This window comes from Mirounga angustirostris, unplaced genomic scaffold (genome assembly GCF_029215605.1).
Source record: "Mirounga angustirostris isolate CCGP_5_RB_7025 unplaced genomic scaffold, mMirAng1.0.hap1 SCAF_11, whole genome shotgun sequence".
NCBI lineage: Eukaryota > Metazoa > Chordata > Mammalia > Carnivora > Phocidae > Mirounga > Mirounga angustirostris.
In genome coordinates, this window is record NW_026991719.1 from 95767046 (window position 1) to 95794084 (window position 27039).

Consider the following 27039-nt stretch of genomic DNA (forward strand, 5'->3'; position numbering starts at 1 on the left):
CTAGAATTCCAGTTTTATCACTTACCATTTAAGATGGATAATTATGAATAAACAGGGGTTTTTAAAAACAAAAAGTAAAATAAGGGCAGTTCAGGGACAGGAAATGGGTGCAGAGCCTGAAGTGTGCAAAAAAAAATGTATGTTTAGAGAATAGTGAAAAGTCAGAAGTCTTCCAGGTGTTTGCCTTGACCATCTGTCCTATGAACTCTACTAAGGTTAAGCAGAAGCAAAGATCATATGATTGAAATGATAAAGGACAGGGGTTAGGCAAGGCAGCGATGACAGAACAACAAGGGACTATAAAACCAAAGGTGCTGAGCAAAAATGCTTGCCAATCATTTCTCATAAGGGATTTGTATCTAGAATATATAAAGAACTCTTACGACTGAATAAAAAGATAAATAACCCAACCAAAAATTGGGGAAAGGATCTGAATAGACAATTCTTAAAAGATGATAGACAGGGGTGCCTGGGTGGCTCAGTTGGTTGGGCATCTGCCTTCGGCTCAGAATGAGTCCCGGGATCGAGTCCCACATCGGGCTCTCTGCTTGGTGGGGAGTCTGCTTCTCCCTCTGCCCCGCTCTTGTGTGCTCTCTCTCTCAAATAAATAAATAAAATCTTTAAAAAAAAGATGCTAGACAAATGGCCATAAGCACAAATGAAAAGATGGTCAACATCATCAGCAATCAGGGAAGGACAATGCAAAACCACGTCACACCTACCAGTATGGCTACAATCAAAAAGAGATAATTAGTGTTGGCAAGAATATGGTACAATTAGAATCCTCATGCACTGTGGGTGGGAATGTAAAGTGGTGCAGCCACTTTGGAAAACACCCTGGCAGTTCTTCAAAAGTTTAAACACAGAATTACTGTATGAACTGGCAATGCTACCCCTATGTATATATGAAAGATAAATGAAACCATGTCCACACACCCACTTCTCCATGAAGGTTCATAGCAGCATTATTCATAATAGCCAAAAAGCAGAAAAAAACCCAAATGTCCATCAATGGATGGATGAATTTTTTTTTAAAAAGTGGTATATCCATACAATGGGATAGTATTCAGTCATAAAAAGGAAAGAAGCACTGATACATGCTACAACATGGATGAACCTTGAAAACATGATGCTAAGTAAAAGAAACTGGTCATAAAAGACTACATACGATGATTCCATTGGTAGGAAATGTTCAGAATAGGCAAATCTATAGAGACAGAGAATAGATTAGTGGTGGCTTAGGTTCGGGGAAGGAATTGTAAGTAGATGCAGAGTGACTGCTAATGGATACAAAGTTTCTTTTTGAGCAGATGATAATGTTCTACAATGGATTGTGGTGATATTTGCAAAACCCAGTGAGTATACTAAAAACTAAAACCATTGAATTGTGCACTTTATGTGGGTGAATTAGATGGTATACGAATTATATCTCCATAAAGCTGTTATTTTTAAGGCATGAAGGCGCCAAGGAATAGTACGATTCAATGAATTTCCATAAAATGGGGCAGTAAAAGAAAAATGCTGACAACGTGGGATAATAGGTGAAGCCAAAGGATGGAAGCTTTCCATGGGAAATAACCATTATCTTAGCACTACATGAGTGAAGAAAATGAGATTAGCCCTTGATTTTACCAGTTACTACTTAAGCAAACCCTGGTTAACCTTCCTTAATTGAGTGAAAGCAATTTGCACTGCCTAACTCCATCATGGATTCTCTGGGGATCTGTTCAAGGTTCTAGGAATCCAAACCTATTAGGTATCGCCATTCTTTAGGCACTTTCTTCGACAGCCGAGTTTGCAAAAGCCTGTTTAACGGAGATGATTAATCTGCAAGAGCAGATCAAGCCAACCCAGATGGATGTCTTATGTGGCACACCCACCACTTCAGATCAGCTACATTTTCTCTGACGCCTTCCATGTTTGGCTCAAATGGAAGTAAAAGAAAATGGATATTTATGATGCACCTTACTTTCCCATAAATTGTCACATTTAATCCTCACGTCTCTTACCCATTTTATAGATAAGGAAACTGGCCCAGAGAGGATGGAGGGCTCCCAAAGTCACATAACTATTGGTAAAATTAGGATTCCAGGTTTGGCCTAAACTCATGTCCTTCCCACTAGAGTTATGCAGTGGGTAATCCTGCAGAGTGAGACTTCTGAAAACACTTTCTCCCCATGGGTCCCTTCCCCTGACAGTGACTCTCAATGCCTTCTGAAGCTGACATTTGTGTGATTGCTAATTTTAAAACAATGATAACATTTACACATTAAACACTTCTCCAACTTGTTCCCTTGACAACCATACACCTAAGATTAGATGCGGGGGGGGGGGGGGTAGTTCTCTGTTAGTGCTGCTACTTAAAAATCTCCCTTTGTGAGAACATCATTTTTAATGGACTTTTAAAGAGAGCAAACTTTGGCAATAGCGATACAGAGTGGTAGCTCTATGCCACCATAGAAAATAGTATAATAATAAAAAATGTCAGCTGATGAAAGATCACCTTTAACTCCATACAAACTCTCTAGTTACTTTCACATCATTGTTCTTTCCACCAGTCGGGACCAACAAAGGCTAAACTAAAACATAATATAGCTAAGGGTCTAAGACCCAGCCATACTGGTTTTGTCAACAATTATATATATATATATACATACACACACACACACACACACACATATATATAACTTTTTAAAAATTTCAATTCAATTTAATTAACACATAGTATAGTATTAGTTTCAGGGGTAGAATTTAGTGATTCATCAGTTGCATATCACACCCAGTGCTCATTCATTACACCACATGCCCTCCCTAATGCCTATTACCCAGTTATCCCATCCCCATCCCCCTCCCCTCCAGCAACCCTCATTTTTTTTCCCCATAGTTAAGAGAACAATTATCTTTTTTAAACTACACAGGTTATACACAAAAATATTTCCATTGTAAAAAAAATTAAACAGTGCAGGATCGTACAAAGCAGAAAGTATAAGACAACATTCACCAGCCTCCCTTAATGTTTCCAGACCTTTTGCTGTGCATTTACATTCATATATATATTGTATAGTCTTTTTCTTTTTTAAAAAAGATTGATTTATTTATTTGAGAGAGAGCGAGAGCACGAGCAGGAGGGGCAGAGGGAGAGGGAGAGAGAATCTCAAGCAGACTGTGCTGAGCATGGAGCCCAACACAGGGCTTGATCTCACGACTCTGAGATCATGACCTGACCCAAAACCAAGAGTTGGGAGCTCAACCGAATGCGCCACCCAGGCGCCCCATTTATTGTATAGTTTTTCTACCAGTAGATGGGATTATACAGTACATACTGTCCTATAACTTTAACAGCTTTATTGAGATAGAATTGATATACTATACAATTCACTTACATATAATGAAAAGTTCAGTGGCTTTTAGTACATTCACAGATAATGTGTGCAACCATATCCACAGTCAATTTTAGGATATTTTCATCATCTCAAAAAGAAATCCTGGACCCTTTAGCACCCTCGTATCCTCTCATTCTCTCCACCTGTAAGCAACCACTAGTCTATTTTCTGTCTCTATAGACTTCCCTCTTCTGGCCATTCTGTCTGAATGAAATCATGTAAAATACGGCCTTCTGTGACTAGCTTCTTTCACTAGCATAAAGTTTTTAAGGTTCATCCACGTTGTAGCATGCATCAGTACTTCTTTCCTGTATAGAGCCGAATAATATTCCATTCTTACACACAGATCTACCTCACCCTCTTTGGTGACTGCACAGTAGTACATAGTTGTTATACCACATAATTTATGTAAGCATTTCCCTGTTGATAGATATAGAAGCTACTCCTGATGTCTCCCCATTAAAGCAATTAGCTTATCACCCTCATACGATATGTAGGGAGAAAGGGAGAGGCCATCTTTCTCAGCAGAAGAAGGACCCTGTCTCTAGAACAGTGATTCTAAAGGTATGTTTCCTGGTCTTGCAGCATCACCTGGGAACTTGTTAAAAATACTTGTATCTGAGGGGCGCCTGGGTGGCTCAGTCGGTGAAGCGTCTGCCTTCAGCTCAGGTCATGATCCCAGGGTCCTGGGATCGAGCCCTGTGTCGAGCCCCGCGTCAGCCTCCCTGCTCAGCGGGGAGCCTGCTTCTCCCTCTCCCTCTGCTACTCCCCCTGCTAGCTCTCTGTCAAATAAATAAATAAAATCTTAAAAAAAAAAAATACATGTATCTGAGTTTGTGATTCAAAAACTCTGGAGCAGGGCCCAGTGCTCGCTGTTTTACCAAGCCTTCCTCCTTGTGATTCTGAAATGCACTAAAATTTGAGGCTGACTGCCCCAAATCTGTATCACTACACTAAAGTGGCTTCCATTATTTAGTTTAAAGTTCATTTAAAAATTAGCAGGAACACACACATTGGCTTTAACACAAGACTATGGGCATGGATGGGGTAGATGTATTGGGGGGGGGGTGAGTCTCTTTTTCTTTAGAGAGATAACTTTAATATAACAAAAAAACCCTCCTCCTCTCAGACTTTTCCTATCTGCTTGACCCCTCATTCTCTTTTCCCATAGCCTTGAACAGCCAACAATTAAACCATTTACATAGCACTGAGATGCCAGGAATTGGCAAGCTTCTCCTTCCTGACCCTCACATCTCTGCTGATGAGACCCACAGGACAACAAACCATAAAACCCAGCTCCCATTACAAACCAAAATAATGGAAGATATGATCTCATGGAATTACAGATGGGAACTAGAATGGAATTTAGAGATCTCCTAGTCAAGACACATTGTGGAGATAAGACAAATGAAGCCCAGAAAAATTACATGACACAACAAAGCCGCAGAGCGAGCAGAAGGCCTCCTCTCTTACTACACTATATACTGGACTGTACACGAAACACTATATACTATATACTGCTTTACCCTAATGGTCGCTGACCAGGAATATGCATGAAATTCACCTGGGGAGATTTCTTGGAAAAACACATTCAGAAAAATTTCTTTTCTTTATCTTACTAGAGGGAACACGGATCTAATTTGCCTATATCTAGAAGACATTGAGGGACATCCAATAGTATATTGTTTCCTAATTCAGCCATGCCCACAGAGGTCAGGGAGTGTCCATAACTGCCGGAAGTACTATGCCTGCTTATCCTTAGGCTAATTAGCTCCACATTGCAGTTTTTGATGGGTTGGGTTTTTTTGTTTTTGTTTTTTTTTTTTTTTGGCTTTCTACTGTATTTCCGTCCTCTCCTTTGAGGTCACTTACTACCTCTTACATCTACCAGTGTGTTTGCATCCAGCCATCCTTATCTACACTCCCACACCTACTACTGTCAATGTGAGCTGAGACGCCAAATAAATATGATCTTCAGAACTATGATAAAGGTGACAGTGAAGCAGGTCATGAGTGAGGAACTAGAAAATTCAGCATAGGGATTTGTGATATTTATATTGGCTGAGACAAAATGGAAAGTCAATGCTGCCAGACATAACATTCTGTAAGCAAAGTGGCCGACAGCGAGACCTCCTTCATACAAACAAAACAAATAATGAACTCTGGGTTTGGGGTTTTTTTGTTTGTTTGTTTTTTAACATCAGGAAGGTATGTAGTTTTCCCCTCAAGGTTTCTTCCTGATGTTTGCTTGCTCTTTTTTTAATTAATAAACTTAATTATTTTAGAGCAGTTTTAGGTTCACAGCAAAATGGAACAGCAAGTACAGAGGGTTCCCATAGGCGCCCTGCCCACACACATGCATGCTCCTCGCCCCCCGCTATCAACATCCCACACCACAAATACTCTTGAGTGGTTTTTAAATCCATTTAAATATTACAAAAGGGACAGTTTAGATTACCTGTAACACCACAGAACTGTGGGTATTGCTGGTAAAGATGCGTGTGGTTCCTGCCTTGGAAGACTGCAGATGGGATGAGAGACCCATTTCGCTGCTTCCAAGGGACAATTTCATGTGTTGGTCTTCCTCTTCCACTAGAGATCTGAAAATGTGTATAAATCAGAAAGAAAGGCAAGTTAAAAGTTGACATATAATTCACAATAATGGCATTGTTTAGAGTAATAATCAGTCACTAGTGCCAATCATTTGACTATGGAATATACTGGATTTTGTTTTGTTGTGCTTTAGGATGATACCATTCTACACCTTAGAAGAAATTATATTATGTATTTGTAAAAAACTTTTCAAGGTCAGAAAAAAATTAGAAGTGAGAAATCAACCTAAAAGCTGGTTCAAAACTACATTCACAAAGGGTCTTTGTATTTTCAGTGCAAGAGTAATTGCTTTTGGTATTGTACTGTTTAGGTAGCAAGAACATCAAATTGTGTTATACATAGTTAAAATTTCTTTGGAATACCTAATTTGAGAAAGATAAAAATAATAGCTATCAGTTATTGAATAGTCACTATGTATCAGGTACTTGTCCAGAAATTTACAAACATGACCTCATATAATCCTTAAAACAATCCAATGCAATAGGTACTATTATTATTTCCTTTGTATGAAGGGCAGGGAAAATGAGCTACAAAAAAGTTAAAAGTAAGTCACCTAAGGTCGCAAATTTATTAAAGTAGTTGGGTCAGGATTTGAATGTAAGTCTAGTGTGATTCCAAACTCCAAAGACCCCATTAATAAAAGTCAAAGATTAACTGTGACAGTAATACACTGCTTCCTCTTCTGTAATTAGTTATAGTTCTAATCAACCCCCAACGGAACAAAAACTTTTACACCTGACATAATTCTTTTTCCAGCAGTCTCTCTCACTGATCATTTTGGGATTTATTCAGTTAAATCGCTAGAGTCTAGTGGCATTTCCATCTTTTCTAAGAAATAAAAAGTAAAAAATAATAAATGCAAGCTATGCTGATGTATATATTACACTAATAACTTTTGGGGGGCCATAAAAAGGATTGGAGAACCTGTAGTTAACAGGTCAGCTTGTTTCACAGAGACCACACAAAATATTTAATGAAGGGCCTCAGGTTACCCTGAAAATTGACCACCACAGTACAACATTTTATTATCCCTTAGACGAGGCAGGCCTGTGTTTCCTTAGGTATAACATTGCCCAAAGTGTCTCTGAATCATCTAAGAGCAGGGAGCTGGTAGCTCTGAATGGGTTTGTGCATTCATGATGTAGCGTTAAAATGGACACTGGGAGAGGAAGAGGAAGAACACATTTTCAAGCGCTAGAACTCCACTTTTGCTATTTACCTCTAACTTCCTACATGTTGAATCATTTGGTTTTCTTTTTTCTTTTTTTTTTTTTTTAATGATTCTATTTATTTGAGAGAGAGAGAGCGAGAGGGGGGGCAGAGGGAAGGGAGAAGCAGACTCCCCGCTGAGCGCAGAGCCCAACATGGGGCTCGATCTCATGACCCTGAGATCATGAAATGAGCCGAAGAAAGATGCTTAACCAACCAAGCCAACCAGGCGTCCCTGTCTTTTTCTTTTTTAAGGTTTTATTTTTAAGTAAGCTCTACACCCAACATGGGGCTGGAACCCACACCCCTGAGATCAAGAGTCACATGCTCCACTGGCTGAGCCAGCCATGCACCCCAAATTCTTTGCTTTTCTAACTCTGGCCTATCCAATATCATGAAGATTTCACTTGTTCCCTACCTTACCTGTAACCTCAGTTGATCAGTTTGAACCAGAAAAAAAGTTTTAAGACCACCATACTTTAAGATCCTGCTTCTTGAATCCGGACATCAACGAAATGGTTTTAAATCTTCTAATAATTAGCAAAAGTTCAGGCCTTAAGGGTGAGATCAATTCTTCTTAAGGATATTAGAGCCATAGTATAACCAAAAATGAATTAATAATATATGACCATGTTTTATTCAACTCTCATGGATATTTAATAAAGAGAATAATTTAAATAAGATTTTAACAAGCATAGAAGAAAATGAATATAGCTTTCTACTAATTTCAGAAATAGCCTTAAAAAGAATTAAATTATATACAAGACATATCATACACACACTCACACACCCTTTTAAACAGCTTTTGCAGACAGATATTCAAAAGTACAGAATTAATGGGAAGAGTGGGAAATAGACTGATAGTGATTGGTACCCCTAACCAGAAAATTTCCATTCAAACAGAATTATTTTAATGAAATATCCAAGCAGAATGTTTTATTATTTTCTGTATTCCCTGCACAGAACCTAGCACATGAGAATTTTAACATATGTCATCTCAATGAACACAGAATCTCATTTTTGTGGACATTTCTTTCTCACACAGTGCGTTCAGTGACCATCAATTATCATTTTTATAGAACCACAGATGTAAAAGGGACAGGAATAAAGCTGGAGCCACATTGTGCCTATGACATATCCTGGAAATTGCTTTTTTTGAAGAAACTATAGATAACAACTTGTTTACTTGTCATTTGTCTCTAGCTCCTAAAATTGAAAAGCAGAATGTGAAAATGCAGCCCTTTCTTGGCAAGATAATATGGTTGGCTTTCTAATTAATTACTTCAAATGCTGAAGAAGCCTTCACTAAAGTCATCTTCTTCATGACTTCTTATCAACATACTTTGACTTTTTAACATTCAGAACACTCCCTATTATTTCTGCATCAGTAACAATACATGCCATGTCAACCTTCTCAGCAGACTCAATATTCTCTTCTATCTGCTTTTCATTAAGTTTACTGACTGGGTGTGAAGAGAATGGTTTTTCAACATCGCAAGGAGGTAAAACCTCTCTGCAAAGCCCAGGCCACAAATACATCACGCTATCCTTAAAGGAATGATTCCCTGAGTAAGTCCAAGGACAAATAACAGTTTTTAAGTATTACTTTTCCAAGTCATATGGTTAAAAGCAATTAAAAAGACCAGTCGTTCTCAGAAGGGGTTAGGGGACCAAGGGGATTTTGTTTCTCCCCTCCCCACGTGTGGCGAGGTTTGGAGACGTCATTCATTGTCGCAAGAGGGTGTGTGTGCTACCTTCGTCTAGTGGGATGCTGCTAAACATGCCACCAAGGCCCAGGAAAGTTCTCCCCGGCTAATTTGTACTTCGGCAAAAATGTCAAGAGTACCAAGATCGAGAAACCCTGAAATAGAGGGATTAACCTACTCAGGAAAATTCTTCTGTTTTTGTTTTTAAAGATTTTATTTATTTATTTGACAGAGAGAGACACAGCGAGAGAGGGGACACAAGCAGGGGCAGTGGGAGAGGGAGAAGCAGGCTTCCCGCCGAGCAGGGAGCCCGATGCGAGGCTCGATCCCAGGACCTGGGATCATGACCCGAGCCGAAGGCAGATACCCTATGCCTGAGCCACCCAGGTGCCCCAGGAAAATTTTTCTAAAGCAATTTCATGTTCTAAATTACTTCTCAGTCTGAGGGTTGACTACATAAGGTTAATGCTGGCAGTAAGAAACACAGTAGGATTATTAATTACCACTAATTCTTCCAAGACTACCTAACAAGAAAATACCTCTGTTTCCTCCAGCCCCACAATTTGAACAATCAAGTGTTTACAGTAGAGAAGTAGATAATGGTTTTGAAGTTTACCAGACAGTTGTGCAGGAAAGCTTTTGTTCTATGTAAATTCATGTAAGAATAATAATTCCGTAGTTCTGCTTAAAACAATTGCTATTTGGATTCACTTTTTCATGCGGATTTCGAATCAAGCAAATCCTGCCTAAATAGTCCCATTGCATCAATGCTATAAAATTATTCATGGGAGAGAGTATGTTCATCAATTTTCTGTCCAAAACTCAAATCTTCTTCCTACGTCTGTGCTATCAGGCCCCCCAGCCCACCCCACTGCCACTGGACACATCTTATTTTCTTAACAATGACCAACCACAGAGCACAAAAGCAATCTTTCACAAAGTGTACACGAATCACTCAACTGTGCTTGTTCAAAGAGAACAACTACTTTTTCAAAGAGCATGAGGGTAGAGACACAAGCATTGTCTGATCATTTTACTGAAAGCATTGCAAAGGTGGTCAAATTGAACATACACAAACTATGGTATTTCTTTGCATTGCTCTGTGAAGATAAAAGAAAGTCTAAGCAATTGTCAGGCTTAACAGGGTGATGCTAACATTGTAATCTTGCCTAAAATATTTCTATAATTTAAAAATCACCCCCAAGGGAAACATGTGTACATGATGTGAGCACACAATTCATAAAGACATAAGTACACATGGTTAACAGAGAGAAAAATGTTCTAACTCATTAGTATTCCAGAATATGCAAATTAAAGCAAAGATTCCATCTTGAAATTCATAGACTTAAAGAGTTGAAGATATACTTTTGAAATTGCTAGTGCAAACATGTATTAAGCCCCTGTTGTCTACATGGCACTGTTCACCCAAATGGATTTTTTAAGTTTTAAAAATCATCAAACAGACACATTTTTTTTTCTTTTTATAGTGAACACCAGGACAACAAAGGATTGTGTATTACACGTCTGACCTGGTAGGTAAGCTGCAGCCAGAGTGTTCTGTCAATCTGGTTGAAATATGTTTTCTATAGTGAATAGTTCTTGGAGGTTAATAGTTTGGTACATACTCTATAAAGAAGCCATACTCTCAGAATTCACTATAGCAATTGGGTTTTTTGATATGCAGTGTGAGTAAGGGAAGAGCATCTCACAATTACACCATTTGGCTCCAAAGCCTCAAACAGTCTTCCAACGCTCCATACCAAAAAAAAAAAAAAAAAAAAAAGAAGAAGAAGAAGAAAAGAATCCCCCCCAATCCACTGAAATGAGTATTTCTGTGTTTAAAAAATGAGGTCTTAGCTTGAGAAACGATGAAACACCCATCTCAGTTCCTTGCTTTCTATCACAGATCATGTTATACAGAAAGCCATGTGAGGTCAAATTTCCTTGTTGAGGAAAAGGGGTCGTTTTAGTGCTTTTTGAAATTACCAGCATGAAAACACATGAAACACTTGACTGTTTTTGGTGGAGATATTCTATGCGCCAACCCATGCGCGGGCACATTCACTTCCTGCTCACATCAAATGAAGAATAGCACATTAAGAGGGCTCTGCATGAAAGACGCTGGGAGAATATAGGACTTGCAGAAACAAAGTGCTGCCCAAGACTCTCAGAATAGTCATCAAATTGTTCTTTATATTTTCCTATATTGTTTTTAATTTCCGGGGTGGGGGTGATGAATCAGAGAACACTACAAAGGTACAAATATATGAATAACACCTTTAAGTTTTCTCTAGTTAGTTCCCAGTTAGCTTCACAGCACTTCTTTTTGCTTGCTACCATTACATTACAAAGTGGTTAAACCCATCAGTGTATTTTTTTTTAAGATTTTATTTTTTTAAGTAATCTCTATACCCAACATGGGGTTCGAACTCACGACCCCGAGACCAAGAGTCGCATGCTCTACTGACTGAGTCAGCCAGGCACCCCCCAACAATGTATTTTAATAACATAATTCCACCGTGACAAAAGAGTAGGGGTTTCTAAGTTAGTGTTAAAAGTACTATACAAATATTGTAATTTCTCAGAGTAACAATATAATCCTAACTGAAAGTCAGCACGCAGTGGGTTAGTATGCAAGAACAGCAACAATAACAAAACAAAACGTAAGTAAAAACAGAAATGAAAGCCATGAATGGTGTAACAAGACAACAAATCGGGTTAATCAAGGCATTGACTCATGCTTTCCACCATCTATCCCCCAGAAAAATAAAATACATATTTGTCACACTCACAATTTAAAAAGAAAATCAAGAAAAAGGTTTTCTTCAAAGAAGTACTCCCCCTCCATTTGTTTTTCTGCTCTGAAACAGAGAAGTGTCTGTTAGCCGTGGCATTTGCTAAATGAAACATTTCTTGTGATAAAGTTGCATGGCAGGTGGAGGAGAAATTTAGCCACCTGTTCTCATACTCATTTGAATTTGAGTGCTAAATCTGTCAAGGTATTTCCTTCCACCCTTGAGAAATAAATTAAAAACTTAAGATTGGTGGAAGTTATTCCCCATAGATTTTTCTATAGATTCAAAGTATGCATACTGCACTGAATTCTAAAGATCTTTTTTTTTAATTCTAAAGATCTTAATAACCTTCCTACCTCACCAAAGTTAGAATCTTAACCATCCTCCTTCAACCCTCCCAAACAAAAACTGAATGATAGACATGACAAACACATACACACACAAACAGACGCACGCACACACATTCTCTCTCACTCAACTTCCATTAAAAAAAAACGGGAAATTGTTTTTAAAAAATCAGAAAGAAAACTTCAACTTATGACATAAGGAAATACATATAAAATAAGTCTGGTATTTTCACCTAAAGGAAGAAAAAAAACCTTAAAAACTTCAACTATTTTAAAGATATGTCCCAATGAAAATGGCATTTACAGCATCATTATACAAAGAAATTACAAATATCATAGCAGCTTTTCTTAGTAAGGCCTAAATTAATTGCTGTTTAAGAAACAATGGAGAACAGAGCTCTTACCGAGGTGCTTGCCTGAAAGAAATCAAGAAAGATAAAGCTTTGGTTAGTTATTTACTTGTATTTTTTAATGACACAAGTGTAAGTACTTTATTGTCAACTTGCAATGAATTCACTAATGGAAATCTTTAGCATGTAGGATATAAAATGGAGGCTAATCTTTCCAAGGCTTTCTTTTGTGCTGTGGCAATACCAGAATCCACAAAAGAGAAAAATTCTCAGTTCAAGGTGATAGGGTCAGACTGCAAAATGATTTTCTGAAGTAAAAAAGCTTCTCGACATGCATATGTCGGTCACATTTAAAATAAAATCACATTAATAAATAGCTGATGTCAGTTTTAACATAGGAATAAGATCGTTTACCCAGCACCTGCTATGTACTAGGCATTGTGCCAGACACATTCTCTGGGCTACTTAATCCTCATAGCAATCCCATTTTAAAGACAGGAAACTGAAGCTCAGAGAGTTTACGGCTTCACTGTGAGTCTGGCAACTATGGTTTGAACTTGAGTCTGATCCCAGATCCCACAATGTTCCCATTACACCAAGCCTGGAAAAAAAAAATGAAAAATACGCCCTAGGCAATTGTCATTTCAACGCTTAGTTGATAAATACGAGGAAGATCTCAGAAAGACACATTCTGTTAAAGGAAAGTAATTTTTTGGTTGGATTAATTCAGTCTAAAATTACCCACTTTTCCCACTTGCATAAAAACAATACCAAGGCTAAAAATCTCTCATGCCATTCTCCCAACACACAGAGGGTAAGGAGGCAGCCTATCTTAGGATATAACTGAGATCAAATTTAGGGAGAACTTTACATTACCGCTATCAACATTTAAGGGAACACATTCTGAATTCCAAAGCCACCCATCGCTATCACAGAAATAGCACTACAACACAGATGAGGGAACTGGGCTAAACAAATGGAATGACAAATGATACTCCATTAGATAACTATGACAGGATGAAAGTTAATTATCCAATGCATAAAGCATTTGCACTGAGTATCTCAATCCTGTCCCTGCAAAACTTTAAAATTAATGTTTGTTCCCTCTACCATATTTCAATACTTTAGTCTTTCTTCATCTTGTAAAAATTCACATACCAATTAAACTATATCAAGTCTCATGTATCTAGACCAGAAAATTCTTCTGCTTAGAAGCTTGGTTCATATACTATTTCTCATTCTTCACATTTTTTTTAAGATTTTATTTATTTATTTGAGAGAAAGAGAGACAGTGAGTGAGCAAGCATGAGTGGGGGGGGGAGGGGCAGAAGGAGAGGGAGAAGCAGACGCCCCGCTGAGCAAGGAGCCCGAGGTGAGGCTCGATCCCAGGACTCTGGGATCATGACCTGAGCCAAAGGCAGATGCTCAACCGACTAAGCCACCCAGGTGCCCCTCATTCTTCACATTTCTTATTAATATTGTAATAAAAGATATAGATACATACACACATACCTGAAGTAGAGTGAAAAGAGTAAGCAAAAGAATGAATTCCTAAATGCTGATTCCATACCTACTATATATAAAATAACTAAGTCAAAGCTCCCTTGCCCTAAGAAGCCATACAGGGTAAGAGAGTCCACAAGAAATAGTAGTAGTATAGGGAGATGGCAATATGTAGATGTGAGTTGGGGAAAACAGCATGTACTCCCATCACTCTCAATAACCCCATTCTCAGGACACAGAGAAAATAATAGTTATAATCCTCTGGCCACACATAAGCCCTATGGAAGGATGATCCACCCTACAGCCAGCACCAGGCCTACCATTGAGAAATCTAGCTGTACCTAAGGCAGGGAGCATGACTTCTTCTTCAATTCCCAAATGAAGAAACTGGAATGGGAGCTCCAATACCCTGGCCAACGTTCTTTGAAGGAGCTTTTTGCTTTTGCTCCCAGAAGATTTGTTAACCAAGGTGTCATTTTACTTCTATTATCTGTAGCGCACTAACTTTGAAATTTGATTCTTGAGCTATGGTGCATTTCAATGGAAGAGTGTGTTATTAAAGAATTGGGCTTATGCCTGCCTAAAATGTCAGTTTATTAAATATTCAAACAGCCAAGTTATCCAATTTTTTGAGTTTATTATAAAGACAGATTCCACAAACGCAAAACCAATTAGAAATCACTTCTGTTTGGGAACAGAAGAATCATTATTCAAGTGGTAAAAATCCTATCCTTTTCTGAATTTCCTAGTTACATTCAACTTCATAAAGTCAATAATTCATGACCAGATCTTAAGGGAATGTTTATTTCTCTTTTAAAAGGAAACATGACCAAAAAAACCAAAGAGTAAGACTTTTAAACTTACAAAGTAATAACCAATTGCATTTGGTTTTAAGAATTATAATTGGCAGCTCTGAGTCCCATTGCCTCTATGTCTTCAAAGCCTGTAATAAATGTAACAAATCTCAACCTTGATTCTGCAAGTACCTAGAGGCATCCCTAATTATTTCAATGAACGTGGTAAAAATTTCAGTATTGAATCAATCATGTTTTAATATAGCATGTTTAATGTGATGTAATCAAATCAGTGTTTTAATTTGGCAACCAGTATTTTTCATACAGGGCAAGGTAATACAAAAAAAGTATCAGAGGACAGACCCTCAATACCAATGAATCTGGGAATCATACTTATGATAGTTCTTTCAAGCTTATCTCAGATATCGAGCCAATGGAAACAAAGAATCAAAGTTATATAATATTTCATATTAAAATTATTTTCCATTTTGTACACATCTGTGTCATCATTAAGATTTTTTCTTAGTGGGGGGCAGAGGGAGAGGGAGTGAGAGAATCTTAAGCAGGTTCCATGCCCAGCACGCAAACCCAGTGCAGGACTGAATCTCACAATCCCAAGATCATGACCTGAGCCAAAATCAAGAGTCGGACACCCGACTGACTGAGCCACCCAGGTGCCCCAAGGTGGGTTTTTTTTTTTTTCATAAAACTTTGTTAGAAGACTTTAAGTTATCCCTCTTATAACAATGCTTACATAACCATTGTCTACCTTAATTTCTCAAGTTGTTAGGAGATGCAAAAAAATCTTTACTGTCCTTTATAGCCCACCCACCTATCTACACATTCAAGTATCATAGTCTGAGTTAAAATGAAGTTGTTGTTTTTTTTTTAAGGTTTTATTTGATTTATTTGACAGAGAGAGCGACAGCGAGAGAGGGAACACAAGCAGGGGGAGTGGGAGAGGGAGAAGCAGGCTCCACGCCAAGCAGAGAGCCCGATGCGGGGCTTGATCCCAGGACCCTGGGATCATGACCCGAGCCAAAGGCAGACGCTTAACTGACTGAAGCCACCCAGGCGCCCATATTAAATATTCTTAATAAAATTAGTAATGACTTCCTAGAGGGCACAGACTGTTCTGTTTTGTTTTGTTTTTCCTTTTTGGAGGGAGTAGATGCAAAATAAAATTCATTGGGAAGTTTGCCACTTTGGGGACAAGGTGTTTCTTTTTAGGAAAATTATGACTTCTGGCTTAAATAGAGGGTGTCTTCTTGCGTGGAATTCCAAAAGGGTAGAGGCAGACCATATCATTTAAACAGTTTGACACAGTAGGAGTCAAGCATTCACATTTCCCAGTCATTTAAGTGGGAATTGTATTTTATTATTTTTAAAAGATTTATTTATTTGAGAGAGCGCCCACGCAAGTGGGGGGAGGGGCAGAAGGAGAGGGAGAGAGTTCTAAAGAGATTCCCCCCTGAGCTCAGAGCCCGCCATGGGGCTTGATCCCAGGACCCTGAGATCATGACCTGAGCTGAGATCAAGAGTCAGACACTTGAGTGACTGAGCCACCCAGGTGGCTCTTTCCTAAGAGGGATATCAAACAAGAGAGAAGCTTCCTTTCCTTCCTTCCTTCTTACAGTCTTTTATTTTTTTTATTTAAAAAATTTTTTTAAGATTTTATTTATTTATTTCACAGAGAGAGACACAGCAAGAGAGGGAACACAAGCAGGGGGAGTGGGAGAGGGAGAAGCAGGCTTCCCGCAGAGCAGGGAGCGCAATGCGGGGCTCGATCCCAGGACCCCGGGATCATGACCTGAGCCGAGGGCGGACGCTTAACCGACTGAGCCACCCAGGTGCCCCCCTACAGTCTTTTAAACCAGTGTTTCATGCCCCAATTTATAATTTTTGACTCTCAGAGTACAGATGAGAAGGAGACAGGGGAGAGTCACCAAGTAGGTAAGGAGAGCAAAGAGTCGAGGTGTTAAAATTCTGCCCAGCTAGTTGGAAAATGCTGCTCTAAATGCTACTTCCCTCACTCACCCCATTTACACCAGCTACTTCTTGAAGCAGTAAGGCATTTTAAATCTCCAAAATCTAATCTTTTCAGAGATCCCACTTTAATGAGAAAAAGTGGTTTATTTAAATGTACTCTTAATGGAAACAAATTTGACTACATAGCTCTTAAAGATTTTATTTTATCTTATTGAAGATTTTATTTTTTAAGCAATCCCTACACCCAACATGGGGCTCAAGCTCACAACCCCAAGATCGAGTCGCACACTCCACCTACAGAGCCAGCCAGTGCCCTGGACTATATAGCTCTTTTTTTTTTTTTTAAGATTTTATTTATTTGTTTGACAGAGAGAGAGAGAGATAGCGAGAGCAGGAACACAAGCAGGGGGAGTGGGAGAGGGAGAAGCAGGCTCCCCGCCAAGCAGGGAGCCCGATGTGGGGCTCGATCCCAGGACTCTGGGATCATGACCTGAGCCAAAGGCAGACGCTTAACGACTGAGCCACCCAGGCGCCCCCAGACTACATAGTTCTTAATGATCATTTTTGGGAAGCTTGGCCAGACAGAAGAAAGTTCAGGAATCTAAGTGTCATGCATTCAAGAGAGCTATAGATAGGACATTTTAGATTCTAGAAGAAAATCGTTATCATCAAAATATTTCAGTCATCTATGACTCCTGTTCCTTCCCAATCTCCTATGTCCAGTCAACTGTCAAAGTACTACTGAATATCTCTCCAGTATGTTCCTATCCTTCACTTCTCTCCACTGTCACTGCCCCTACACCATGCTTCTGGCATCTATTACTTCTTACTTGGATTTGGTTATTAATATAAAGTACATATTTGTCACAGCATAGCTACTTCACATACTGTGACTGTATTTATAACTCTGTATTTATAACTTCTTGCTCAAAAGTATTCAATGACTCCTCACGGCTTCCTGAACAAAAACCAAATGCCACACTCGGGTTCAAGGCTTCTTTGATTAGCCTTCCTTAACCTAATACACATTCCAGCAAATAATTCAAAATAAATATATATTTAATGGTTAGAATATAAATAAAAACCCAAATCTATTCACAAACTATCAACTGTTTTGTTTTAGAGTATGTTGTTTTCATACATAGTAACAGCTATGCCTTATTTCTATTGTTAACCAAGTAATGTGTAAAAACCATTTATTTTAAACATTTTTATTTTTTTAAGATTTTATTTATTTATTTAGAGCAGGGGAGGGGCAGAGGGAGAGGGAGAGAGAGAGAGAGAGAGAATCTCAAGCAGACTCCATGCTGAACTCAGAGCTGGACATGGGGCTTGATCTCACAACCCCGAGATCATGACCTGAGCTGAAATCAAGAGTTGGACGCTCAACCGACTGAGCCTACCAGGCACCCCTTTGTTTTTTTTTTTTAATTTTCATTCCAGTGTAGTTAACATACAGTGTTATATTAGTTTCAGGTGTACAATATAGTAATTCAATAGTTCCATAGATTACTCAGTGCTCATCACAACAAGTGCCATTCTTAATCCCCTTCACCTATTTCACCCACCCCCTCGCCCCCCTCCCCTCTGGTAACCATCAGTTTGTTCTCTATAGTCAAGAGTCTGTTTCCTGGTTTGTCTCTCTCTTTTTTCTCCTTTGTTCATTTGTTTCTTAAATTCCACATATGAGTGAAATCATATGGTATTTGTCTTTCTCTGATTTATTTCACTTAGCATTATTCTCTGTAGCTCCACCCATGTTGTTGCAAATGGCAAGATTTCATTCTTTATTATGGTTGAGTAATATTCCTGTGTGTGTGTGTGTGTGTGTGTGTGTGTGTGTGTGTACCATACCATCTTTATCCATTCATCTATCAATGGCTGCTTCCATAGTCTGACTACTGTAAATAATGCTGCAATAAACATAGGAGTGCACGTATACCTTTGAATTAGTGTTTTCACATTCTTTGGGTAAATACTCTGTAATGTGATTACTGAATGGTACAGTAGCTCTATTTTTAATTTTTTGAGGAACCTCCATATTGTCCTCCACCCTGGCTGCACCACTTTCCACTCCCAGCAACAACGTACAAGGGTTCCTTTCTCTCCACACCAACACTTGTTGTTTCTTGTGCTTTTGATTTGGGACCTTCTCAATGGTGTGAGGTGATAGCTTATTGTGGTTTTGATTTGCATTTCCCTGATGATGAGTGATGTTGAGCATTTTTCATGTGTCTGTTGGCCATCTGGATATCTTCTTTGGAGAAAACGTCTGTTCATGGCTTCTGCCCACTTTTTAATTGGATTATTCGTGTCTTTTTTTGTTGAATTATGTAAGTTCTTTATATATTTTGGATACTAACCCTTTATCGGATATGTCATTTGCAAATATCTTCTCCTATTCACTAATGTTGTCTTTTAGTTTTGTTGGTTGTTTCCTTTGCTGTGCAGAAGCTTCTTATTTTGATGAAGTCCCAATAGTTTATTTTTGCTTGTGTTTCCCTTGCCTCAGGAGACATATCTAGAATATTTTCAACATTTTTGATAGCAGGAAAATTTATTTAATTTAAATCTAATATTTGCTAAGCCTTTGCAATTAGGCCGAAGTCCTTTTAGGTATAAAACAATTAAGAAGTTAAGTAAATGTGGATGATTTTTTTGAATACTAATTTTAAAATTCATGTCTCCTAAGCCCTAGTCAGCATTCCTTTTTTCCGAATCTGCCATTCCTTTTTCCAAATTACACACGCAAAACATGTTATCATTTAAGTGCAAACATGCTAGCTTTAAAACATAAATTTGTCTAAAATAGCTTTTCCCATGATGGTAGAGGATATGTGAACACAAGTCAAATAACTCTTAAGTCTAAGAGTAGTTGCAGTCTTGGAACAGATTATAATCTTATTTTCTTTATCAAATTACTATTTGATGAACCATGACTAAAGTATTCTCGTCATTGGGAAATTGTTTCTACTAAAATTACTTTCAGTCTGTGCCAGCATCATGGTATTTATCAGCAAGCAAGAAACAGAATCAGGATTTTGGATTAGTTTTTTTTTTTTCATAGGAAAGATAGGCATAACTTACTCTCTAATGAGACTGTGATATATTAGATTACTGCATATATCAAATGAAGCAATTCAACACTCTTACGTGAAATGATCTGCACAGGGCTCCAGACCTAAAAACGACTCTCCCTAAATCCATTCATCTAACTCAGCATTTATGGAGCTGCACTAGAAGATAGGTAAGACAGGGCAGGACACTTGCTTGTAAAGAAATCACAGCAAAAGAAATAATTACTTTCCAAATGGTTAAATGGTATAAAAAATAATAATAAATTCTCACCATTATCTACTAACGAATACCATGTTGCACAATTCATATAAGCCACGGTAACAAAACTAATTGCAAACTTTGCTCCCTAGTACAGGAGTGTATCAGTCCATTGACAGCATATAAGGACCAAAGAAACAAGATAAATAACAGTAACTTTCCTTACTATTATTTTAAAAGATTGTTCATCCCAGATCACATTACATCATTTGAAAAAAAGGCAGTCTCTAATTGCATCTGTCTCTACAGCACAGCAGTAGGTCTATGAAAAATATTCTGATGATCCAGGTCTTCAGTCTCCTTAAGATCAAAATGTTGGTTCCAATTCCATGAACTTTTGTTTAGCTGTGAATCAGTCAGAAATGATTATATACACTCAACCTTTGTAGGAAAGTGCTCATAATAAATGAAAATTGCTTCAGTTTGGTGATGCTAAAGGGATTGGATAGCCTATTCACCACCTAGAACATCCACACACTTTTCAAAATTCTGTTTCAAATATTTCATGGGTCCATTCAAAGTAAAGCTAGGTCACACTAAGTGAGTTAATAAGGAATTAAGTGAGTTAACTGCAGACAAGAGAAGAGCTCCAATGTAAGCCCACCTATAAAGACAAATCTAGTTGAGGCTTTTGTAGTAAACTAGTCTTAAACATTAATTTGTAATACAGTTGATGGAATGGGATAAAATAATAAAAAGGAAATACAAATTAAAAATGGGTTGAATCATCAAATACAACCATGCATGAAGGAAAAGTGATCCAACATGAATATCACATTCTCTTCCAAGGTATAAAGGTATGACAAAGAGTAATTTGTGAGGTTCCTTCCTTCTTGGATTCAAAGAACTCTCCCTGAATATGATAATTATGTTCTTTTTTTTTTTTTTTAAGTAAGCTCTACACCTAACGTAGGACTTGAACTCATGACCCCAAGACCCAGACTCACATGTTCTACCGACTGAGCCAGCCAGGCACCCCAGTAAGTATGTTCTTCTTAAGATGGCAAGGTCTTATCCCACTGATCAGTGAAAAGCACTATATTTTTGAAATCAGAGAAACAAAAAGTGAACACAGAAGATGTTACAGGGCAAGTTGGAGGTGAAAAGAAAAGGTGATTTAGAATTTCTAAAAACACTTGCAGTGAGAGACTTTAATGTGGGAAGGAAAAAGGGGGAGAGAGGAGGGTCACTAATGTAGTCCAGTAGCCCTCGAACACCCAACAGAACTTGACCTACAACCTATCATTCTCATGATGTTCCCTTCTCAAGTGTTAGTGCCATAAAATATAGTAAGTATCCAAGCCTTTCAAATAAAAAATTCAATCAAGCCCCTATACCTTCCATAAGAGAAAGCAGACAGTGTCCAGAGAGTTAAAAATAACCAGTTCTGAGTCCAGAACATTCCCACACTCAATTCCAAGTTTAAACATGATAATTCCAAGATAAAACATGAAGGTGGAACTTTTGGGGCGCCTGGGTGGCTCAGTCACTTAAGCATCTGCCTTCGGCTCAGGTCATGATCCCAGGGTCCTGGGATCGAGCCCTGCATCAGGCTGCCTGCTCAGCCGGAAGCCTGCTTCTCCCTCTCCCACTCCCCTTCACCGCTCGTGCACGCGTGCTCTCTCTCTCTCTCTGAAATAAAAAAATCTTAAAAAAAAAAAAAAAGAAATGGCACTTTTCTACATACTGACTTGCAGGAGAATCCAGTTTAATGTTCAATAGCTGAGTGGCATAGACAGTCCTCATTTGTGCTTTTATGGTTCCTATTTCACGGATGTTAACAAAGTAACATCCGAATTTCGGTGTTTTCCTCTGCACTAAGCACTGAAGGGCATTAGCATGGCAACAGTCACACAATTGTATGCCACCACCAGCTAATTTTTTTAAGCAGGTTCCATGTTGGGCATGCAGCTTGAACATGGGGCTTGAACTCAGGACCCCAAGATTGAGACCTGAGGTGAGAATAAGAGTGGTATGCTTAACTGACTGAGCCCCCAGGCACCCCATGCCAGGTAATTTTCTAATACCTTTTGAAGATTTGTTGAAGGTTCTCCCCAAATAAGATGAAAATGTTTTGAGAAAGTGGAAAGGAATGCAGAGTCCTTTGAAATGTTTTCTTCAATTCATCAATAAAATACAATCAACATCAACCAACCTGTAGGATGCACTCATTTTACAACGTTTTAGACAGCTCTAATATCAATGGAGTAATTTTGAATGTTTCTGCTCATTTCATAAAACTTTATTAAGAAAACAAATTCTATGATTTTATTAAAAAGTTGGCACTATGGGGCACCTGGGTGGCTCAGTGGGTTAAGCGTCTGACTCTTGGTTTTGGCTCAGGTCGTGATCTCAGGGTCATGAGATCAAGTGCCACATTGGGCCCTGAGCTCAGCACAGAGTCTGCTTGAGATTCTCTCCCTCCCCTTCTGCTCCTTCCCCACACACTCTCTCGCCCTCTCGAATAAATAATAAAATATATATATATTTTAAAAAGTGGCACTAATGCTTATTAGCTTTTAAAAGGAGACTTTGGACCATGCAAATCATCTCAAAAACAGCCTGCATTTCAAGAAGTCAAATCAATAATAAAGTCTGAAATTATTAGGATCTTGGTTTTAACTCACACCTGCATTTTATGTGTTTGCGTATACTTGCAAAACTGATGTATACATTTGTGCTTATTTTATAGGACTTGGGAGTATAATACAAGTTCTAACAGTAGAACTGGTTTTCATGATATTTTCAACACAACCCCAGATTATAATGCCGTGCCTGGAGAATTCTACTTTTTAATAAGATTTCCAGGAAATCACGGTTGCAGAGTTTGAGAACTGCCTAGTGATGTTTGATTTATCAGAATTTTTGAGAGCAAAGTCACTGGTGCAGAGATTAATAAATTTGCCTTACTGATAAAAATGTACAATTTGTGGAACCCCTCCTGTATTCTCCAGGCAGGCCCAATCTAGTCACATGAGTCCTCAGAAGTGGAAGATGAAGGCAGAAGAGTGGGTCAGAAAATGATTCATGTGAAAAGGACTTTGGCCACTGTCAGTGTTGAAGATGGAGGAAGGGAGCCACAAGCCAAGACATGCAGGCCGCCTCTAGAAGCTGAGATCAACTCTCAGCTTACAGCCAGCAAGAAGACAGGAAGCTTGGTGGTCCGACAATGGCGAAGAACTGAGTTGTGCCACTGACCCCAATGAGCAGGAAACTGATTCTCCCCTAGAGCCTCCGATGCGAACACAGCCTTGCTGTCACCTTGATTTTAGCCCAGGGAGACCCATACCAGACTTTGGAGCTAAAAAAACTGTAAGGTAATAAATTAGTGAGGTTTTAAGCCATTAGTCTGCAGTGATTTGTTATGGCAGTAAGAAAACTAATACAGAGTTCTTTTCGAGTGCTTGCACGCAATTAAGCAATGGGACAAAAATGTCCGCAAGAAAATACTAAACATGCTGACTGGGGAGTACCCTAGGAAAGTACTAAAAAGAACCTAAGAGCTAGAGCATTGTCCATGGTGGCTGATTACCATGGGGGGAAAACGCGGGGAGCCAATGAAGATAGAATAGTGTTGCAAGAAAAATAGGAAACAGTGAAGTGAATCCGGATACCCTAACAGCAAGTAAAGATAATTGCCCCAATATTTCCCTACAACTTCACCACTTGACAGTACGGCCAAGTAAAGCTGACCTCTCCTTATGCCACCACCCAATTCAAAAAAGTTTACCTCATCTATCATACTTCTTTGTGCTTCTGACCCTAGTAAGATATTATCTAATTAATAGCTGGCAGGAAAGTAGCAAAAGTCGACAAAAACAAAATGGCATTAGAGAAGTTAAGAGCTTTGAAATCAAGCAGACCTGAGTTTGAATTCTCACTTCACCTCTTCCTTTGAGTGTGACATTGAACAAGTTAAGTAACCTCTCTGAACCACTGTGCCCTTCGGTGTAAAACAGAGACAACTTACTCGTATAGAGTGTTTGGGAGGCAGCCTGCAAAGGGCTTGGCATTTTTATAGTAGCACTCAACAAACTGTATTATATGTAGCTCTGTTAAACCAGGACAGTTTCTAAAAATGGCAAACAAATACATTTCACATGAAATGTAGAATATTGGTCTCACAGGCTAGATTCAAGTTTTAAGCTCCTGGAGTTCTGAAAGTTGTTTTTATTTACCTTTTTCTTAGAGAAGAGTAAGTTACTGCTTTTCACTATTGAACCATATCCTAAGAAGTACTCTCCAACAAGGTGGAGATGTTCTTATCTTAGCATACCATAAATACGGCAACACTGGATAAAAGCAACATATACCCTCATCATGGGAAGTCACACCAAAGAAAATATTTTACTCTAATTGAAAACAAAATATAATTTTATTTCTCAATAAGATGACATCCTACAGACCAGGATCAAATTATTGCTGCTTGAAAGGTAAAATATGTACACTTATGCCCTAGAAAGCACCTATGCCCTGTCCAGTTTAAAGGATGGTACTCTGTTCCTCTTGTTTTAAACGGTTACTATCAAGTTTAAACATAAATTGGTTCACTTTCCATCCTATGTAATATGCACTTTATAATCTGGTATCTATTTTCGGGGCACCTGGCTGGCTCAGTCAGTAGAGCATGCAACTCTTGATCTCAGGGTTGTAAGTTTGAGCCGCACGTTGGGTGTCAAAGTTACTTAAAAATAAAATCTTTAAGGGGCGCCTGGGTGGCTCAGTTGGTTAAGCGACTGCCTTCGGCTCAGGTCATGATCCTGGAGTCCCGGGATCGAGTCCCGGAATCGAGTCCCGCATCGGGCTCCCTGCTCAGCAGGGAGTCTGCTTCTCCCTCTGACCCTCCTCCCTCTCATGCTCTCTGTCTCTTATTCTCTCTCTCTCAAATAAATAAAAATAAAATCTTTAAAAAAAAAAAAAGAACCAGTTCATCAAAAAAAAAAAAAAAAAAGAAAGAAAAGAAAAGAAAAGAAAATCTTTAAAAGAAAATTTTAAAAAAATCTGGTATCTATTTTCAAAATTCATGTCTTCATATTTAGCTCAGACACATTTCTCTTCTATAGTATTTTCATTCCCACTAAATCCATTATCAATACTGAAAGTACAATAAACAAAAATTAACCTGATTATCCTGGATCAGAATTTTCATACCGGTAAAATAAATTAAGCAATTTAATTGTTCGTGAATAAAGATAAGATGGAAGAATAGTTACTTTGAGTGATTGTAAGGACTACACCCCTAATACCCAGCAGAGTTATGCCTGGCTCATAACAGAAAGTGAGTAATTCTGAATATTATAAAGTCAATATACAAGGTGAGTGAAAAAGAGCTGAGCACTTTCAAAAATGGTTTACTCAGCAACTTCTTTACGTACAGATTCCCCAAGAATCACACACTGACACCACCTCTTTCTCACAGTCTTGAGGAAATAAAGCAATACTCTGTGGCTGCCATTTCAATTTAAAATATCATCATGCACAGTGCTTATAATTCTTGACTCTTTAACCAGAAGTTAAAGTCATTAACACAAATACTTGCCTATCTCTTACTTCTTTCTTTCCCCTCCCCCTAACTCGGCCCGACTTAGCTTCTCATCTAAATATTCTAACTTTCAAGCAGAATGTCTGGAATCCTTAGAATTCTTAGTAACTCCAGACTTCCCGTGAGGCTATAAGAGATTTGCATTTCTGCCTCTTCTCTATGGGGCAAGTGTTTTGAGGGGTACTTGGAAGTCACATTAAAGTAGAAAAAAAAAACAATGCATCTAGAGAAATTCTCAACAAGGAAAATTCTTGGAAATTTCTGAAAGCATCAGAAATACTAGCTTTCTGTCTTGCAAGTTTCTTTTGTGAGGTATTCTTCAGTAACATTGAATGGTTTCAAGAGATCTTTTAAAACACACACACAATTGGCTTTAAGACAAGATTCTAACTTCCCTTGCACATGCCAGGCAGGCGTCCCCAGACTAAAAATTCTGAAGTAGTGAAAAGAACCCACACTGACTAGGAGGTGCAAGCCATCCAGTCGTGAACCTCTGGAAAGGAAGTTTGTAAACTTGGAATTCACTACGGAACAGTGTGAATCCTGTGATTAAAAATGATTTAATCCCAGTCTCTAAGACAAGGAGAAAAGTGTCTTCTAGTCGGACCTCCACATGCAGTCGGAGGACTGCATTCAGATGTAGTATCTCCCATAAAGATTAACATGAAAAAAACGGGGCCAGGTGAGGACAACCAGCAGAGTGAAGGGTCTGGAAAACATGTCATACAAGCAAGGGTTAAAGAAAGAGATTTCCAGGCTTGTATGTAGTACAGAAAATAGGGATTTTTCTATCTACCTCCAAAAGGCTACATGAGGATCTGGACTTAAAAGATCTAGAAAAGATTTTGCTCAATGCAAGGAAGAGCTGTCCACGCATGAGAGGTGCTGCCTTGGTGAGGTAGTGAGCTCTCTGTTACTGACAGTGATCAAGGAGAATGTGTATTAAACCATCTTTCAGAGGTGTCGCAGAAAGGATTCCTGCTTTAAAAGGGGGTTTGGATTCTCTAAATGACCTCTAAGGTCACCTTTATCTCTATGGTTTCCCATTAATGTATGTTAAGCTAGCCCTTCTGTAAGCTCAGACAATAGAAATTCCCAAGGACATGCCACCAAAGTTACACACTCCCACTAAACTGTTCTTAGGCGTTGTTTATGTTATTTCTCCACGTAATTTTGTTAGAGTGAGCATGTAGTAAAAACAAATTAAGCAGACAGAAATAAAAGTTTATATATGTGGTAACTGTGAAAATAGCTACATATATTCCTTTCCTATTTGAGATGATCAATTTAAGAAGTATTTTGCCAAGTAAAAAATGACTTCTAAAACCATGAGGTTTTGTTGTAATCACTAAATTAGAAAAAAAGACAACCTTAGGGAATAGAAAACGTGTCAATTTTTTAAATATGCCTATTTTTATTCTTTTTTGAATCATTTTCTCTTTTTTGAAACAAGGGATACTTAGTCTGCACAG

At 38.4% G+C, this 27039-nt stretch overlaps 1 protein-coding gene across 10 annotated transcripts in view; it reads right to left on the reverse strand.

The window, feature by feature from the left end:
- The window catches only part of KLHL13 (kelch like family member 13), a 205571-nt gene that overhangs the window by 38851 nt on the left and 139681 nt on the right, over window positions 1–27039 (reverse strand). For 7 of the 10 annotated variants that reach the window (XM_054509043.2, XM_045881809.3, XM_064574495.1 and 4 more), the window contains one exon: window positions 5842–5983. In XM_054509043.2, coding sequence (XP_054365018.1) covers window positions 5842–5955 — 114 coding nt within the window. In that variant the 5' untranslated portion in view covers window positions 5956–5983. Of the gene's footprint in view, window positions 1–5841; window positions 5984–11703; window positions 11773–27039 lie in introns of all 10 variants that reach the window. The other 3 variants (XM_054509024.2, XM_054509019.2, XM_064574494.1) reach the window with 1 other exon arrangement.